Source organism: Mytilus galloprovincialis, chromosome 1 (genome assembly GCF_965363235.1).
Source record: "Mytilus galloprovincialis chromosome 1, xbMytGall1.hap1.1, whole genome shotgun sequence".
Classification (NCBI taxonomy): Eukaryota; Metazoa; Mollusca; class Bivalvia; order Mytilida; family Mytilidae; genus Mytilus; species Mytilus galloprovincialis.
The window spans coordinates 22,107,236-22,126,736 of NC_134838.1; the positions used below are offsets into that span (position 1 = coordinate 22,107,236).

General features: G+C 32.9%; 1 protein-coding gene across 2 annotated transcripts in view; it reads left to right on the forward strand.

The window, feature by feature from the left end:
• Nucleotides 1–19,501, forward strand: part of LOC143069153 (host cell factor 1-like) — a 31,402-nt gene that overhangs the window by 7,806 nt on the left and 4,095 nt on the right. Inside the window, exons 5-21 of one of the 2 annotated variants that reach the window (XM_076243643.1) lie at nucleotides 1,777–1,968; nucleotides 2,370–2,515; nucleotides 2,813–2,846; nucleotides 4,417–4,647; nucleotides 4,983–5,048; nucleotides 9,221–9,345; nucleotides 9,588–9,759; nucleotides 9,942–10,135; nucleotides 10,504–10,656; nucleotides 11,298–11,562; nucleotides 12,295–12,396; nucleotides 13,742–15,562; nucleotides 16,626–16,753; nucleotides 17,436–17,582; nucleotides 18,011–18,199; nucleotides 18,652–18,952; nucleotides 19,306–19,381. In XM_076243643.1, the coding sequence (XP_076099758.1) occupies nucleotides 1,777–1,968; nucleotides 2,370–2,515; nucleotides 2,813–2,846; nucleotides 4,417–4,647; nucleotides 4,983–5,048; nucleotides 9,221–9,345; nucleotides 9,588–9,759; nucleotides 9,942–10,135; nucleotides 10,504–10,656; nucleotides 11,298–11,562; nucleotides 12,295–12,396; nucleotides 13,742–15,562; nucleotides 16,626–16,753; nucleotides 17,436–17,582; nucleotides 18,011–18,199; nucleotides 18,652–18,952; nucleotides 19,306–19,381 (4,342 nt within the window). The remainder of the gene's footprint in view (nucleotides 1–1,776; nucleotides 1,969–2,369; nucleotides 2,516–2,812; nucleotides 2,847–4,416; nucleotides 4,648–4,982; nucleotides 5,049–9,220; nucleotides 9,346–9,587; nucleotides 9,760–9,941; nucleotides 10,136–10,503; nucleotides 10,657–11,297; nucleotides 11,563–12,294; nucleotides 12,397–13,741; nucleotides 15,563–16,625; nucleotides 16,754–17,435; nucleotides 17,583–18,010; nucleotides 18,200–18,651; nucleotides 18,953–19,305; nucleotides 19,382–19,501) is intronic. The other variant, XM_076243648.1, reaches the window with a different exon arrangement.

Genomic DNA, 19,501 nt, shown 5'->3' on the forward strand with positions numbered 1-19,501 from the left:
AACATTATAGAATATGTAAAAAAGGGATATAGGATATGTTGAGTATAACATCTGTGAGACAGCTACCACACAATAGTGTCAATAACACTGTACCAAAAAGAGATATCTAGAGATCAACATGATCAGTGATTTTGCTAGCGCTCGTCACTTTCGTATTTTACGAAAAGGTTTTCTCATTGACGAAAGTATTTCAAATCAATTTCGTCACTTTAATTTTGAAAGTGTAAAAAAAATTTCGCAATAAAAACCATAAATCTACCTGTCTTCATGTTTTTGACAAGTTTATGACCTCCAGGTAATTAACATTTTCAACAGGTGTTACAAGTTGTGATTACAACTAATCCGCTTATCGCCATCAGATGGGTCACTTATCCGTAATTTATTAATTAACCCCATCATTGAATGACCATCATATTTATTTCCCCAGGAAAATCTGTCAGTCGGCATTTCAACAACCAGGAGTATAATTTCGTCATTTAATAAAAAATGTAACAACCCGGACAGTTCGCATTTGGATTTCAATATTTCCCAAACGATCACAATCTGAAGTTAGTTTGTCGTAGATTCGTCATTCAAAGGCATTTTCGTCATATTTGATTTAAATTTTTCATCAAAAACTTTCGACAATTTCCATTTAAAATAAAGAACTTTAATGTGTTTATTCAAAAAGTTCACGATGTTAAACAGGTGCTTCCTGTACTGTGTTCTACGCATGCGTGAAAGTATTCTTTTGACTATTTATAGACATTAAAAAGTAAACGTAAAATATGAAATCATTTAGAATCAAATATATATCTCTTACTAAAGGAAATTAAATCGAAAAATGATAATTTTCTGATGAATCCGGACTCGTTTTGAATTTATTATCCATGTGTCACTTCCCGTTTTCGTTTCATTTTAAAACCGAAAGTAGTAAACGTGATCTATTGTTGATTTGTTTACAACCTCCTTTCAGTCATTATAATCGTTCCAAAAAGGATTTTATACATTTCCAACTTGATAGAAATGATTTCCAAATATCGACTTCGACGTTTTATAAGGATAATGATTATGCAGTGTAATAATCATTGCAAATTAATTTCTGCTTTAAAAAAAATAGAATCCAACTTTTGTTGATCAGGAATGACCCCTGGAACAAACTGAAGAGAAATTGTGAACTAAATTTCTGGATTCCATGTCAGAATCTTTCATAATGGCCAATACAGTCAAATCATACAATAACTGCCAATCATGCTGGTGCCTCAATCCCTTAAAATCTGACTAAGCTAGTAATATAATCATTGGTCCATTGCTTTTACACAAAATAAGGTTGATTTTAATAGCGCGCAAAAGTGACTAAAGCCCTCAAAATCCTAGCTTAAACCCTGAACATGATGCATGGATTTACTTGAAATTTGAAAAAAAATAATCCCCCTTTCCTTTTTAAAGTTTTTATGCCCCTGCCATAGTGGAAGAGGCATTAAGTTTTATTGTTGTCTATCTATTCGTTCATCTGTCCCTAAGTCCCAATTTTTTTATTTGTTTGTTTCTTGACATGCCAGAGTTGTCTGACTTAACTGTTGCAATAAAAAATTGTTCACATATTCCACACTAAACTTTGGTATTCTTTGATTATATAAAATAACACTAAAGTTTAAGAGCTGATACATAAAAAGGATAACGGCTACTTCTATAGAAAAAGTTGTTTAAAGTTTTAGATATTTAAGCAAGAACAAATTTTTCTGCCTTACATGTACAATCAGACATTTCTATGATTTGGATAAATTTATTGAACAGATTCTATGACATGGACGAAACCAGTTATTCAAGGAATCCCACCATTACCCAGGAGCCTTCATTCATCAACAGTGATCAGCAATCGTATGTTTATATTTGGAGGATGGGTTCCACTTGTTATGGATGATGTCAAAGTTGCCACTCATGAAAAAGAATGGAAATGCACAAATACATTAGCATCATTAAATTTAGGTGAGTATTACACACACACACACATACATACACTAAAAAAAAAGAGCATGAAAGTGGACTTTCCACAAAATTTTGAAGTAGTCACTTTTATTTCGCCTGACAGTAATAGAAAAAAATGGATGCATCTTCAGATCCAATGTCTACAGTTGATAATTAGTCAACATTAAGGTAAACATGAAATTATAATTATTTCAGTTATAAAATAACAAAATGCAATGAATGTCTTTATGATAGCTTAATTATTGAATGTTATATTTAATATTATATAATAGATGTTACTTGTAGTGGATAATTATTGTAGGTTGAATTAAAATATTTAAAGTGTTAGTGAAACTGGATATTAAGCTGATACTTCAAAGTTATTCAATTCAAGCTTTAAAAACTGCCATACTTTTCTTTAGATACAATGACTTGGGAACCTCTTGCAATGGAGGTATTTGAAGATGCACTGCCCAGAGCCAGGGCTGGACATTGTTCTGTGTCCATACACACACGACTATACATATGGAGTGGTAGAGATGGCTATAGGAAGGCTTGGAATAATCAGGTACTGGCCAGGTTCTCTATTAATGGTACCATGAGGTGCATCATTCTTCTTTCATGAAGCCTTTAGTCCACACTTGATTTAGAACATGACTAAAATAAAAACACATAAACTCAACTCATATTGCCTCTGTTCTGTATTGTACAGCGACATATTTGATTCTGACTTTCAGATGTTATTAAAAAAGTAAAGATGTTAAGGAATGATTTCATGTATGGGTATTAAAAATTTCCATCAAACTAATTAGTGGATTTGTTCAAACTGATTCTTTATCTTTTTAAAGTTTTCATGTTGTTTCAGGTTTGCTTCAAAGATCTATGGTTCCTAGAAACAGGTATGTATCTAAATCTTCAGTTAAAAAAATAATTTGTAAGCATTATTCATATATACATTTTGATTCATGAAGTAAAGCACTTCTTCCACCTGGGAAGTAACATATAGAACTGAGGGCTCACACTACTTCAGAATCATAGGGAGAAGTGACTTCTCTTTCTGAAACTGATGGGGAGAAGTGGTGAGATTTGAAAGAGAAGTGCTCCTTTGTGCGCTGCGCTACAATGTTTGGATTTTACTATAGTATAAACGGTCATATATAAATAATGTTCTTTTTATATTGTTCAATTCATATCTGAGTATACAATTAAAGTAACAGTTCAAATTCAAAGTTGTTTGAGTTTAGGTTCTTGTAAGAAACTATACCAACTAAATATCTAGCACTTAAAAGATTATTTTTTTTATGTCAAAAAGGTAAAGAAATTATGCTATATCAATTACAATTTAATTAAAAACTAAATTTTGTATGAAATTCAGTGTTTCTCATCAAAAGATATGTACAAAGTTAAGCTGGGCCATAATAAATTGAATTAATATAATAGTCTCAGAGTTAAGCAACTTCAATCAATATTTTGAATCAATCCGTATAAATTATATGGAATATATACACTAATCAATTAGATGTAACAGTCTGTCAATGCCTGTGGAATGCGTAATTTTCTGTTTTGTGATCAATATTGTTCTGTCAGCTGTTCCATCCATGCATCTGTAGTTATTATTGTAAAAATACAGATTTCGGTCATAGCTGGTCCGGTTCTGATCCGTAGTTAGAAACTGTCAATGGCGGACAAATGCAAGAAAATTTACAAAAATAAATGATGTTTGACAAGCTATTTGGAAAGGAACATGACGTTTATAATGCAATAAATGGAATAAACATTTACTGGAGACAACTTATTTTGCAGCCAAAAGTTACGTTGATGTATGTTTTCTAGTAACAAGCTCCAGAAGTGCATGAAGTTATAAAAAGTTTTCTTTTTATTAAATAACCTGCTACACACTGTAAAGACAATGCTTCAACCTCTTTTATTACGAAAATTTATCGTTTATATCTGAATTTCTTTGATTATCAATAAAAAAAAATGATGTTTCATCAACTTGGAAAAATTGAAAATGTCAGATGACGAAAACGACTGAAAGCGAGTATCGTAAACCACAGGGCGACTTGTTTTCGCTCTTGGGGGTCGGGGAAAGCGAAATGACGTTCGGGAAAGCAACTTCTTCGCCCTAGTCGCCTGGTAGCGTGAGCCCTGGAATTTGAAACCCTGACACCAAGGCCTAAACATTCCCCCCCCCCTCTTAATTTCTTTAGCAAAAGAGTGTAATTATCAAAGATGTGTATTATAAACATCTATTGACAGTTGTAATTTTGACATCTTTCATGTAAAATGCAATGATCAAGGTTAAATAAGTAACATAGGAAATCAACTGAATGGTCATTGCTTGATACAGGAACAGTAACTTGATTAACAACGTCAAGAGACAGTTGGATCTTATTTTTATCATAAAAGCCTCCAGCTCCATTGTGAGCTCAGTGATAGCCAACATTGACACATAATTGTTATTTACAGAAAAGCCACCAGCTCCCTCACGAGTTCAGCTAGTGAGAGCAAGCACTAACACATTGGAAGTATGTTGGGGAAGCGTACCCACAGCTGATGCATACCTGTTACAGTTACAGAAATATGACCTGCCACCTGCACAGGCCTTGACTCCTACTGCTGTACCTCAGACCAATCCACTGACTAAAGCAATTGCAGCACCACAGCAAACTACAACTGTGGTCAGACCACAAACACAAGGTGAATTTCATTTAATAGTTTTCACATTCATCTTTTGCATATTGTTTTTCCTGGATATGGTAAAATCATCCTCAAATATGATTCAGATAAGAATTAAATGCAGAAACAATATAAAGGAAAATGCGAATAAAATATTCTCAGGATTTTATTTTTTTAATGGCTTTGAAAGTTATTGGTATATTATCATTAACAAGTTACATTATCACAAATTTGGTTGTGCAAAAAAATAAATTTAAGTTATATTGATTCTGTATCAGTATTGAAAACAAAGGAATAAAAAAAAATACTTTTTTGTCTTTCTTTTTCTATCTTATGATTCTGTCTTCTTGCTTTAGGAATAGCACACCTACGTGCAGGGGCTTTGGGTGGTGTTTCCATGACAACACCCCAAACCATCAGAGGTAGACATTACATTACTGCATGTTTTATTTCTATTTCTTCTGCAATTATTGTGGTGTATGGATAGTAGTTTTTGTTGTAGTATGGTAATTAATAAGACATAGGTTGATGAATGCCCCCCCCCCCCCTTTTTACATATTAAATCTGTTGTACCTTTCCAAAACTATATGCATTATATATCCAAGAATTTCTATTAATGCCTAATACATGTTAAACAAATGTTTAACAAGATTATGTTGTAATTTTGTAAATTTTAACAATATTATTATATGTATAGAAATATATAAGCTTTATCAATATCAACCCCTTAAAGATGTATAGTATATTGTTGAAGTCTACTGTACTTTTGACAATTTAACACAGTTAGCAAAAATTGTTTCATATCTGGAAAAATGAAGAGCTCATACTTGGTTCTCTAAGAATTTTTCTCCTATAAGAACTTTCAATGAATGGATAGTTATACAACTGCTTCAAAAAATTGTGTGCATGGCATATTTATTTTTATGTAGTATGAATTCAATGTTTCAAGATTAATTAAGGAATGACTGTAATATTTTTTCTGTCTATGAAGAAATAACATAAAAAATTTGGTGCACACTGAATAACTTGGTAGCGGGTTATTTAACAGTGTGCACCACATTTTTTATGTTATTTCGAATAGACAGAAAAAATATTAGTCATTTCTTATAATTTAATTCTAAATTTCATTTTAAACCGTAGAAAACCTTGAAAAAACGTTGATGACGTCACGGTCACATGACTAAATTATGTCTATGGTCTGATAACAAAATAACGTCAGCCAATCAGAAGACGCGTTACATCCAAAATTAAATTAAATAAAGTTAAATTGTGTCTGGGTTTGAAGATAAGTTTGACAAGCATTTGTTTTAAATAATTTTAATTATGAACAGTGCCTGATGTCTATAGTTTTATAGTAGATAAAGGTGCAAACAGATATTGTTGATTGTTTCTGGGACATTCTACCATAGTTGCAAAAATTTCACTTATGAACAAAAGGATGATTTGTATTTGAATAGAGATTTTAGATCCATGAATGAAATTATAACTGGGATAGCAAATTATTTCTTCTTTATCTGTGCTTGGTTGGGTGTTCTTTAAACATCATATTTGTTAAGATAGCCTCATATAAAATCTGTCTCATAGTATAGTACTAAAAAAAATTATCTAGTCATTACATACACTCTAAAAGAGTTACAAGACTGGTTTTGTCATGGATTATATATTATTAGTTACACAGTGTTCAATTATCCTAATACAAGAATTTTATTGACCCGATAAATTCCGTATTAGGACAATTGAACACTGTGTAACGAATTTATCCTGATTTTGTTATATTACATATCATAATATTTAAATACAATATTAGGACAATATCAACCAAATATATTTTAGATATTTAATCTAAAACTGTGAAAAATTCAAAATATTAGGACTTATATATATAATCAACTCAAATTTTCTTTTTTTTATTAGGTCAATGTTATAAGGGAGATAATTCCAATTGACGTAATAAATAAGGGAGATAATTCCAATTGACGTAATAAAAAATTGTACTGAAATTCATTAGGACAATATCAGCCAATCAAATTGCGAGAAATTACTTTAAATCAGGATAAATATATTTATTATATACTTAGTAGAAAATACAGATAAATTGTATGTGAAATACAATCAATGGCAAGCGTGCTGTATCAGCCACCCGTGATGATATCGATATCAGCACGGTTGCAAAAGCTTTATCACACCTTTAATCTGTATGACATCACGTCATCGATTGCAGTCACTGTTGCAAAGGCTTTATCAAAACCCTAATCTGTATGACATCATGTCTAACCTATAATCCGTATGATGTCATTTCAATCCTCCTTATCTGTATGATGTCATGTCACATAAAAAACATCTACTTGAGATATATGTATATGATATGGCTTTTTATACAACCGCAAAAATTGAAAATATTTTGGTCGTATATTGGTATCACGTTGGCGTCGGCGTCTGCGTCGTCGTCGTCCGAATACTTTTAGTTTTCGCACTCTAACTTTAGTAAAAGTGAATAGAAATCTATGAAATTTTAACACAAGGTTAATGACCACAAAAGAAAGATTGGGATTGATTTTGGGAGTTTTGGTCCCAACATTTTAGGAATTAGGGGCCAAAAAGGTCCCAAATAAGCATTTTCTTGGTTTTTGCACTATAACTTTAGTTTAAGTAGATAGAAATCTATGAAATTTTGACACAAGGTTTATGACCATAAAAGGAAGGTTGGGTTTGATTTTGGGAGTTTTGGTCCCAACAGTTTAGGAATAAGGGGCCCAAAGGGTCCAAAATTGAACTTTGTTTGATTTCATCAAAAATTGAATAATTGGGGTTCTTTGATATGCCGAATCTAACTGTGTATGTAGATTCTTAATTTTTGGTCCCGTTTTCAAATTGGTCTACATTAAGGTCCAAAGGGTCCAAAATTAAACTTAGTTTGATTTTAACAAAAATTGAATCCTTGGGGTTCTTTGATATGCTGAATCTAAAAATGTACTTAGATTTTTGATTATGGGCCCAGTTTTCAAGTTGGTCCAAATCGGGGTTCAAAATTAAACTTTGTTTGATTTCATCAAAAATTGAATAATTGGGGTTCTTTGATATGCCAAATCTAACTGTGTATGTAGATTCTTAATTTTTGGTCCTGTTTTCAAATTGATCTACATTAAAGTCCAAAGGGTCCAAAATTAAACTAAGTTTAATTTTAACAAAATTAAATTCTTGGGCTTTTTTGATATGCTGAATCTAAACATGTACTTAGATTTTTGATTATGGGCCCAGTTTTCAAGTTGGTTCAAATCAGGATCCAAAATAATTATATTAAGTATTGTGCAATAGCAAGAAATTTTCAATTGCACAGTATTCAGCAATAGCAAGAAATCTTCAATTGCGCAGTATTATGCAATAGCAAGAAATTTTCAATTGCACAGTATTGCGTAATAGCAAGAAATCTTCAATTGCACAGTATTGTGCAATAGCAAATATTTTCAATTGCACAGTATTGCGCAATAGCAAGAAATATCTAGCAAGAAATTTTCAATTGGAGTTATCTTTCTTTGTCCAGAATATTAGTTGAATCAACTTAAATCATTGTTTTATACAATATACAATGTTCTCATTTCAGATTTCATAAATAAAAAGAAAATTTCTTCAAACATTTTTTTGAGAGGATTAATATTCAACAGCATAGTGAATTGCTCAAATGCAAAAAAAATATTTTAAGTTCATTAGACCACATTCATTCTGTGTTAGAAACCTATGCTGTGTCAACTATTTAATCACAATCCAAATTTAGAGCTGAATCCAGCTTGAATGTTGTGTCCATACTTGCCCCAACCATTCAGGGTTCAACCACTGCGGTCGTATAAAGCTGCGCCCTGTGGAGCATCTGGTTCAATATCACACATCGTATCAACCCTCAACCAATATAATCCCTCGAGCACAGCTCTTGGGATTATATTGGTGTCTCGGGTTGATACTGATGCGATATTGAAAAAGCCATATGATATTCTCTATATATATAAACTAATGCTTTGCATGTTAACATGCTTAGAAGATAGAAATATTACATGTTGTAGCATGATAGAGCTTTAATGAATGTTGTCATGTACAATTACAATATGTAAAATGAGCTATATGTAGATTCATTTTCAATCTTTTTTTCATAAATGATATATTTGATCTGTAACCATGATTAAGAAATGCATGGCAACTTTATGCTCAAGGCGATTTTCATTCTTTTAAAAAAACAATTTACATTATAGTCTTTAAGTCACTTTGGAAGAAAACTGTAATATTAATGGTTACTATTGAAAAAAAAACCTGCTATACCTTGATATAGATTTCTGTTTGAAATCAAATGTTTCAGGGAAAAAATACTTTAATTTTGTATACAAAATGTTTTTTGAATGTGCAGAGTATAATTTGAGCATTTGCTGTGATTTCCAAGAGTGAAATTTAGACATTAGAAGTGGCAAATGTTGAACTTTCCAGTGGATAAATAGAAGTATTTTGCTGTGAAATAGTTTGTCTAGCAAAATAAATATTCCTGGATATGGATTAAAAATATTTAATCGTATTAGTAGCAGCTTTTATTTATAGTCTTGTTTGTGTTTAGTTACAGCTGTGGCAGCCAGACAGAAGACACCTATCACTGTTAACCCAGCAGGATCAGCCATTAGAGTAGGGTCTCCACATATCGTTAACCTGACACAAGCTCAGAAAGCTAACATAGTCACATCAGTAAGAATTCATATTTTTCTTCAAATATTTTTTTTAATTGTCACTTAGTTATAAATAGTGTTTAATTCCTACATAAGAAGGAAATAAACCCAGGTTCAAACTAAATTGATATCAATTAAGTTAATGGAACAGAATTATATATTTTTTTGGATGGCATATATAAATAAAGCTAACTTACAGATATAAATAGAGATAAGATGATATTTAAACATAATTTGACATAGCTTTATAACATATTTCAGTCTAGTGGAATGACAGGCATTGCCGCTCTTGCTGCAGCCGCTGCTGCCACACAGAAAATACCTGGTACAACTGTCTCTACTGGTACTCCAAACGTTTCAGGGATTAAAGTGGTCACACCTACTATTGTTACACCTTCAGGAATGAAAGTTACACCGGTACAGAGTAGAATAGGTAAGTCTGATGTTATTGATAAGTCCAATGAGCACAGCAAAAGAGAGGCAGAACTGAATTATAACAGCTTGAGAAGAAATATATGCATTTCTGAAAATTCAAATAAAATTGCAGTTCAATTGTAAAAAACAATTTGCCCTAAATTATTTAAAGGCTCACTTTTGTATTTTATTTTTTATCAGGAACACCTACTCAGACAGTGAGAGTTGCTACACCAGGAACCACCATATTGAAATCTACACCAGGATCAATACAACAAACCATAGGAGGAAAACAAATCATCACAGTACACAAAGCTGGGGGAGGATCATCAGGAACAGGTCATCCACAGATTGTTACACTGGTGAAAACAAATCAAGGCATGCAAGTAGCTACGGTAAGAATTACAAGGTGGTTTTACCACTTAGTTGAATTTTCTTACATTTACTCTATGTATATACTGTAAATATAAAGATCAATGTAAAGTAAAGGTCCAAAAATCTGAATTTTCAGTAATGACATTTTCACATTTGTTTTTGAGGTATTGTTTATTAACAGAGTCATAAGAAGTCATTTTGAAAACATTACTTAACATTAGTGCCACACTATTACCATCTTTGCTCAGATAAACATTCCATATCAAATCTATTGAAAAACACATCTGTATGTATATTTGTAGCTAAGGGGAGACTACATGACTTGTAATAAAAAGTTTTAAAGAGTTAAAATTGAAAAATTAATTCCACGTATTAACCATTTATTTAGACCAAAGGACCTCTGCCACAAGGAGCCACTATTGTCAAGTTGGTAACCACACAAGCAAGTGGTGCTCATGGTAAACAAACAGCTATTATTACTACCAGTCAGCCTGGGCAGACACCTTCTACTATTCTAGGGATTAACAGTGTACAACCACAGGTAAATAGGTTAACTATGGTTTTTTATGCCCCATCTGTGGTGAAGGGGGGTTCAAGTTTTTCCCTGTCTGTCTTTTCATCCAAAAATAAGTTTCCATTCTCTTACTGAAATTTCCCTCAACCAAATGTAATTAAACTTTCATACAATACTTAATTCCACCAAATACAGATCTAGTTCAATTTGGATGGAGTTGATGGCTGAATTTGCCATACATTTACAAGCGGTGGCATCTGTCCCATTTATTTTCACTAAAAGTTCAGTGCATTTGTACTTTCTTAGATTATTGTAATTGATGTCAGGTTACTGGCATGGGGGTGTCATTTGATATTTTTTCTTGATTCTTGTAAGGGTTGTTCAAGAAATGAAAGCATAGGGGTCAGATAGGGGTCAGATAGCACTTTGATTACTTGTCCTTGTATAAAATGTCAATTGATTATTTCCTAAATTGTTAAGACTCCTTTTTGAAATAGTCCACACAATCAATTCTGAAACAGCCCCAATAATTTTGCAAACTTTAAAAGTAATTTTTCAGATATAATCAATTAAAGCAGGCACAACATTACAGTGTAACAAATTTTGATGTACTTCTTCTATTTCCATCTTATTGTATGATAGTTCTAATTCTCCTTTTCTTTTATCAGCAAGTATCATCCAACACTAGAACGATAATAAAGACCATTCCTTCGTCAATGTTGTCAATGGCCAAGGCTGGGACTGGTACTGTAACAACACAAGCTGGATCTAAAACAATCGTCATTGCAGCACCTAAAGGTAGCACTTCAGGTCTGTCTGGAAACCAGCATAAAATCATCACATCAATGCCAAAGTTGGGTGGTACTGGAAATACTCAGTTTATTGTTGTTAGTCCACAATCATCTCAGGGAATATCCACATCATCAATTACTGGTATGTCTATATAATATGGTGTGTATGGAGTATTAATTTAATAAATATCATGTATATGGAGTATTTATTCAGTGGGTCAATTTTAAAATCCAGTGTATGTAGATTTTTTTGTACTGACAAATGACATTATGTATGTATAAACCTAAAATTGCATTACTGCTTCATGCATATGGAGTTGAATGTTTATAAACTCTATAAACTCAATCAAAAACTTCCAATGTTGATGCTGAAAATTGTTAGTTATTTATTAGAACAGAGCTACACTAGGAATTATCACTATAGACTGTGTTAAGAGAGAGCCATATCTCTTGCACGTTAAAAACACCCTTGTAGATTTCGAAAAAGAGTAGGCCAATGCCGCTACAAGGCAGAACTCGCACCCGCGAAGTGGAAAGGGATTAATATAAGTTGCAAAACTTGTTTCCCAATCAACTATAAAGAAATATGTTTAAACTTAAGACATAATGGCATGCAGTGTGTAGAAAGAGGAGCTTATAATAATTATGGATTTTAGAGTTCAGGCCTAAGACTCAATAATATTTAACCATGGTTTCTAGTAAATTAAACACCAGTCAATCATTCTAGTTAACTATGTTATCTAAATATATAAATTTTGATCCCAATTTTTGTATTCTTTTTATACAAATGAAAGAAAGCCTTGCATAATGTTTTTTAAACATGTAGTTCATTTTATATTGAACAAGTCTTGAGAACAAACACTTTATTTTTCAGGAAAACCATTATCAGTGACGACACTTCCAGCAGGAACACAACAACACATTATATCGGGATCACCTTTAGCTAAACCAGTCGTCAATATTATTTCAACACAAGGTAAAATAATTTTTTTTACTGTTTTTTCTTTTGGACAATAACTCAAAAGTGCATAAACCAGTTCACATGAATTTTTGGTGAATTAAAAATATCTATTGACGTGAGCTCCCTTTCGTTTTTCATAAATTTTAGATTTAAAGTTTCCGAGTTTGAAGTTTTTTATTTATTAAAAATATAAGTTGCAATAACTTGTTTCCAAATCCACTATAAATAAATATGATTAAACTAAAAGGAGGATTTTCCTTTTTTCGGACAATAATTTAAAAACTCACTAATTTGCAAGAAACTTTGTTAATTGTTTATATCTATTTACATGAGCTCCCTTTTGATTTTTATAAATTTTAAATTTAACACTTCAAAGTAAATGAGGTTTTATTCATTAAAAAGGGGGATTTTCTAGTTTTCAGACAATGATTCTTTATGAATCAAAAATGCTTTCAGCAGTTTTCTTGAAACTTTGTCTAATTGTTGATATCTATTAATGTAAGCTCCCTTTCAATATTTATAAATATTAAATTTTATGATTAGTATTAATATGTGATTTTATTAATAAAAAAGGGGTATTTTTCAGTTTTCAGGCAATGCTTTAAGCAGTTATCATGAAAATTAGGTGACTGGTTTATATCTTTTAAGATAACCTCCCTTCAGTTTTTCATAAATTTCTGATATGACCTTGAGAAGTTATTGAACTTTATTCTTTGAAAAAACAATGGGCGTATTATGCACTTAATTGATATATGAAAACAGCTACATTTGTATACTAATATTGTTTATATGCATATAAAAACCACCAAATTACATCACACATACATATTATTTGACTTGAATGTTTACCTGTAAAAAAAGGTGATCAATACAAATAACCTCTTTAGGATAAAAAAGACATAACACAACCAAAACATTACCTCAGTCAAGCAAATGTTACACCTTTATTGTTAAAATATACAACCTAACCTGACAATAATTCTATCTATTGGCTGACTTTTGATGCTTGAAAAATCATTGTTATTTTATAACAGTAACAATGATCGATTTCATTTGTTTGTGAAAACTGAAATTTTAACTCTTATTGGCATCATACATCATGTACATAAAGACAGTTTAATAATGTGTTGAATTATTTATAATCCTGCAAGATATAAAGCTTGCCAATTTGTCTTCCATTTAAATTTTGTGAAAATATGTTAACTTAGGGAAAAGTACAAGTTAAAGTAAACATGTAATCTTATAAAATAGAAATCTAATAGTACTGTTGTTTAAATAAATGATTCAAAATATCATGATTCTGTAAGCATTAGTTTTTCCAACAACCAAACTTATAATGTCTCAAAATTTCTTATTTCAGGAACACAGCAGTCTGGTGGAACAATAATTAAGACCATAGCTGCCACACCATCCCAGTCTTCAGCCACATCATTATTATATACTACACAGGCTGTACCAACTCCATCAACACCTACTATATCCCTCATTACACAGCCATCAATCTCTCAGTCTCCAGTCACAATGACTACTCAGCCAGTATCAGTGGCAGCTCAAGGCATCTCATCAACACCAAAACCAGTTCAGATAACTATAACTCCAGCTAGTGCTAAACCAACGACAACAGCTCCAGTTGTCCTAACTCAGGCCGCTACAACACAGCAAGCCCCATGTACTGATGGTCATAATTGCCCGGGAGATGAAACTCAGCCACCAGCTGTTTGCACAGACGGCCATAATTGTCCGGGAGATGAACCACCTAAAGCAGTGTGTACAGATGGCCATAATTGTCCTGGAGATGAACCACCCGAGCAAGTGTGTACGGATGGCCACAATTGTCCTGGGGATGAACCACCCAAAGAAGTATGCACTGATGGCCATAATTGTCCTGGGGATGAACCACCCAAGCAAGTGTGTACGGATGGCCACAATTGTCCTGGGGATGAACCACCAAAGGTAGTATGTACTGATGGCCATAATTGCCCAGGGGATGAACCACCAAAAGCAGTGTGTACGGATGGCCATAATTGTCCTGGGGATGAACCACCTAAGCAAGTGTGTACGGATGGCCACAATTGTCCTGGGGATGAACCACCAAAGGTAGTATGTACTGATGGCCATAATTGCCCAGGGGATGAACCACCGAAAGCAGTGTGTACTGATGGCCATAATTGTCCTGGTGATGAACCACCCAAGCAAGTGTGTACAGATGGCCATAATTGCCCAGGGGATGAACCACCGAAAACAGTGTGTACTGATGGCCATAATTGCCCGGGAGATGGCGGAGATGAAGTTGATGGAACCCCACCTGGTGTATGTAAAGATGGCCATAACTGTCCTGGGGATGAAAATCCGACTCAAAGTGGAGCTTGTACAGACGGCCATAATTGTCCAGGGGATGAAAATCCGACTCAAAGTGGAGCTTGTGCAGATGGCCATAATTGTCCAGGGGATGAAAATCCGACACAAAGTGGGGTTTGTACAGACGGCCATAATTGTCCAGGGGATGAAAATCCAACACAAAGTGGGGTTTGTACTGACGGCCATAATTGCCCAGGGGATGAAAATAATCCAACACAAAGTGAAGTTTGTACAGATGGCCATAATTGCCCAGGAGATGAAAATCAAGGACAAACAACAGATTCTACGCAACAAGCCTCTATGACTGCTGATAGTGCTATAACAAACTCTGATCTTTTAAGTAATGTGCCAATGATTGATCCAGTTACAGCCGCCATTCCATCACAGCTGACGTCACATGACCCAGAACCAGAACCAATGGATATATCTGGATCACATGTTAGTGCATTACAACAACTGCAAGAACCTCTTGCCAACATTAATCCTACTTTACCAGCAGACATATTACAACCTTCTGAAGGTCAAATATCAATGCCTACACAAGAGGAAGCTTTAGCTGTGACACAAGCTCTAGCTCTTGTGCAGGATCAGGCTCTAGCTGCAGCTCAGGGACATGCCTTAGAACTGCCTGATCAGTTAATGGCTCAGCCAGAACCAAAAGATGAAGCTATGGACACATCTAATGGTTTATCTGCAAGTCTCCCCAATACCAGTGCTCAACAGTTGACTGGTCCTGCATCAGTAGATAGTTCAGCCATGTCACTTGGACTGGTACCACCTACACAAGGAATCCTCCCTCAGATCTCAAGCTCAATGGACTCGGGTAAATATAATGAATCCATTTAACAAGTAGAGTCTACTTTTGCTCTAAAGTAAACGGTGTAAAATATAAAGGAAAATTTCAAAAATTATCCAGTTTTTTAAAAAGATTAAATTCCAAACAAGAGAGGGACTATACTCCTAATTGAATTGTATTTTTATTATTTGGATCTTTAACAACAGACACCAAGGCAGGATTTTTAAAATGGATTCATTAACAAGCTGCATATAACAACACACATTTTTGAATTCTTATTCAAATAATTAATAGGATATTACAGTTAACAAACATGCCACCAAGTTGACTCCATGTAAGCAATTCACACAAATCTTGTTTTATGAATTATTTGTTTTGTATGAATTTACTTAAGAGACATTACAGTGATCGTTAAATTTTATGTATTAAATAATAAATGATCAACAACTCATTAATAAAAATTTTAATTTGTTTATGACGCCAAATAAAAATATATGTGTGGTTCCAGTTACATACTTTTAAAAAATAGGGTCGGTAGGTCAGCATTTTTTTTTTTTTTTTTTTTTTTTTTTTTTTTTTTGAATGTCAAAATCCGGAAAAAAATCGTGTTTACTGAAATTTTTTCCGGTATTATACACGCCCCAACCGGAAGTGCGCCATTTTTACATGTGTTTGGTTGTAAAATAAACAGTCATGATACGTTTTTAGTTAATTTTGTTGCATTCTGTTATGAATTGTTGCATTTTAGCCATAACAGATACTTGTGATGGAAATTCAGATGACAGAAATCTATGAATTTAATTATTTTAATTCACATTCCTCAAAATTTGATCGTTTGAAAATTTATTTTTCAGAAATGAAAAAAAAAAGTTCTAGGGTCGGGGGGTTTTAACTAGGGTCGGTCGGGTTACTGGAACCACACATATATTTTTATTTGGCCTGACTTCTATGAATAAGACAAAGGAAATTTTTGGCTTGTTGGTTTATTTAAATGAGCAGGTAACTTGTTAATCAATAATTGAAATTTCATTAATGCTTTTTCGTAAAATAAAATTGCACTGAATGCATTTTGTATTTTGTTCCTTCATAGATCCTTTGTCCACTTTGGCATCAGCAGCAATCTCGTCAAATTCAGCAATATCTTCTACAAATGGCATAAAACAAGAACCTGATGCAGCTAATGCAATTAAAATAGAACCAGGAACTGAAATCAAACAGGTAATTACTTATTGAAGAAAAAATTGTCATTTTATTTGTAATAAAATCATCATTTTGTCGAACAAAATAATTGACATCATTATTTTTGTGCTACAGTGAAGAATACAACTGAAAATTATAAAATAAATGCAAAGTTTGTCTATTTGAATAGATTTTTTTTTATTTTGTTGATACACTTCGTTGTTATTATCATTTTGTAAATTAAGTTTGATAACTTAAAAAAAGATTGAGCACAGTGTATTCTATAAATGTATTGTTTAAAAATACAGTGTGAACCCTAACTACAATGTGCTATGATGGAAAACTGAAATGAACTGAACAAAACTGCTGAGATCTCTTTGCAATTGAATCTTATGAAAAAGTCAAAATACTTCAATTTCTATACAAAAATAAATTATTTGATATGAATTAAATCTATTATGTTATAGCAGAATTTATTTATGTCTAATTTCTGGAAGCTGATTCTGAGCTGTTCTATTTAAAAAAAAAAAAAAAGCTATTCAACTGATGTCTCAGGGTCAAGTTATGTTTTACTAAAGAGAACAGTTGGAATCATGTGACTTTACCTTAGACTCACCTGAGTTCTACCTGAGCAAATTTTTGGTAACACATAGACAAATTTTTATTGCCCTTGATCATGTTGATAAAATGTAAATTAAAGTTTTGTTGGTTGTAATTTCAGGAAACAAGTACCACTCCAATTAAAATGCCAACAACTCCAATAAAGAAGGAAGCTAACCAGTGGTATGATGTTGGAATCATTAAAGGATCATCATGTTTGGTCGCACATTTCTATCTGTCATCCGATGGACTTCAGGGCAATGGGGATGTAAGTTTAATTTCACATTTTTTTCATTTTCCTTTATAGAAATAATTTTCTTTGGTTAAGAGAACATGAAATTATGAAACCTGAAAGAGGATCCTTGAACACAGTTCTTCATTTTCAAAAGTGTTTGTAAAAATAGAAGATTATACACCTTGTAATAATAATGTAAATGACTAATCTGACGATACACATTGGCTGATCTTGATATGCTTGGTATACACTTTTTGGTACATCATTGAAAGTCTTCCATCAAATCTAAAAGAAAGAAAAAACAATAAGAGCTCTTCTTAAATGTATAAGTTACTTCATATTTCTTGGTATACTTGTCCTGTTCAACGTCACTGGATGTTAAACAGCCAGCCATAATTACCATGATATTGTAGTATTATTATATCCTTATCAAACAGTAAAATATATATCTATTTGAACAGGATGTTGATGTTGTTAGCATACCTGATCACAGTGTTCTAAAGAAACAAGAGTTACTACCAGGAACAGCATATAAATTCCGAGTGGCAGGTATAAATGCTTGTGGACGAGGACCATTCAGTGAGATATCTGCATTTAAGACCTGTCTGCCAGGCTACCCTGGTGCCCCATCAGCAATCAAGATTAGTAAGGTAAGTTGCTAAAATATTCTTACACAAACAGAATTCACTGAAGAAAAACTTGTCATTCAACAAAAAGAGCCATTACTGTATTACTGTGACGAAATGATAAAAAAATTTAAGAGTTCAGGATGTATTTAATGATTGGAGAATTCCTCTATCTATTTGTTTCTCCCAACCCCACCTATAATTTTTCTATCCTAAACTGCTCCTGATCCTGTTGACAGAATTAAATGGAACTTCCAAAGACTCGTGCATCAGTTAATCAGAACGGTTGTAGTGAACTTCTAAAAAGGTAAATTTGTATTTATATTCTACAATGCCATATAAATAACAATGAAATCAATTATTTTTGAAGATTCCCTTAACAAATCATTGTGCCACTACTGTATCTGTGGCTGGGGTACAATTTTATCTAATTTGCATACAGTATATCTATAACATGTATTATCCAAAATTTTCAGAGTCCTGAGGGTGCACACTTATCATGGGAACCTCCACAAAACACAGCAGGAAAAATTACAGAATACTCTGTATACCTGGCTGTTCGTAATGCTGCATCACAGACGGATCAAAAACCAGGAGCTCCAGCTCAGCTAGCATTCGTCAGGGTCTACTGTGGACCTGCACCAACATGTACAGTGACAACAGCAAGTCTGGCCTCGGCTCACATTGACTATACAACAAAACCAGCCATCATCTTCCGTATTGCTGCTAGAAATGAAAAAGGATATGGACCTGCTACACAAGTCAGGTGGCTTCAAGGTAGGTTGATATGTTATGTCAATAGTGTTTTTCTTATTTAGCAAACTTGGTCTTTTGTTTGAAATTATTAAAAAAAATGGAAACACAGTATTGTGTATTTTTTAGACGCTTTTGTCCCTTTAATAAATATGTCTGTGATGCATTTTCTGTTAAAGCATTTAATCTGAAATACCAAGAAAAATGTGAAATGATAATCAGCAACATTTCACCCAAAAATTCTTAAAGGAGTATATACTTTAGTATAATTTTTTTATTGTAAGAAATTTCACGAAAAGAGCATCTGCCCTATAAGGAAAAATGTATTCAGTTCAACATTTTTAATTTTTATTGATATGTCAATATTGTTTACACAGATGCCCAAAGTCCTGCCACACAAAAGGTTGCTGTGAAGAGAACAATAACAACTACTGCTGTTACAACAGCTGATGTGTAAGTTTCATATGTGATGTAAATTAAAAATTCATTGTATATGTGAAAAGTTAAATACCTGGAGTGTGTACAAAAGTTGGCATGACTTCACTTCAAAGTGTAATCTTCCAAAACATTGCA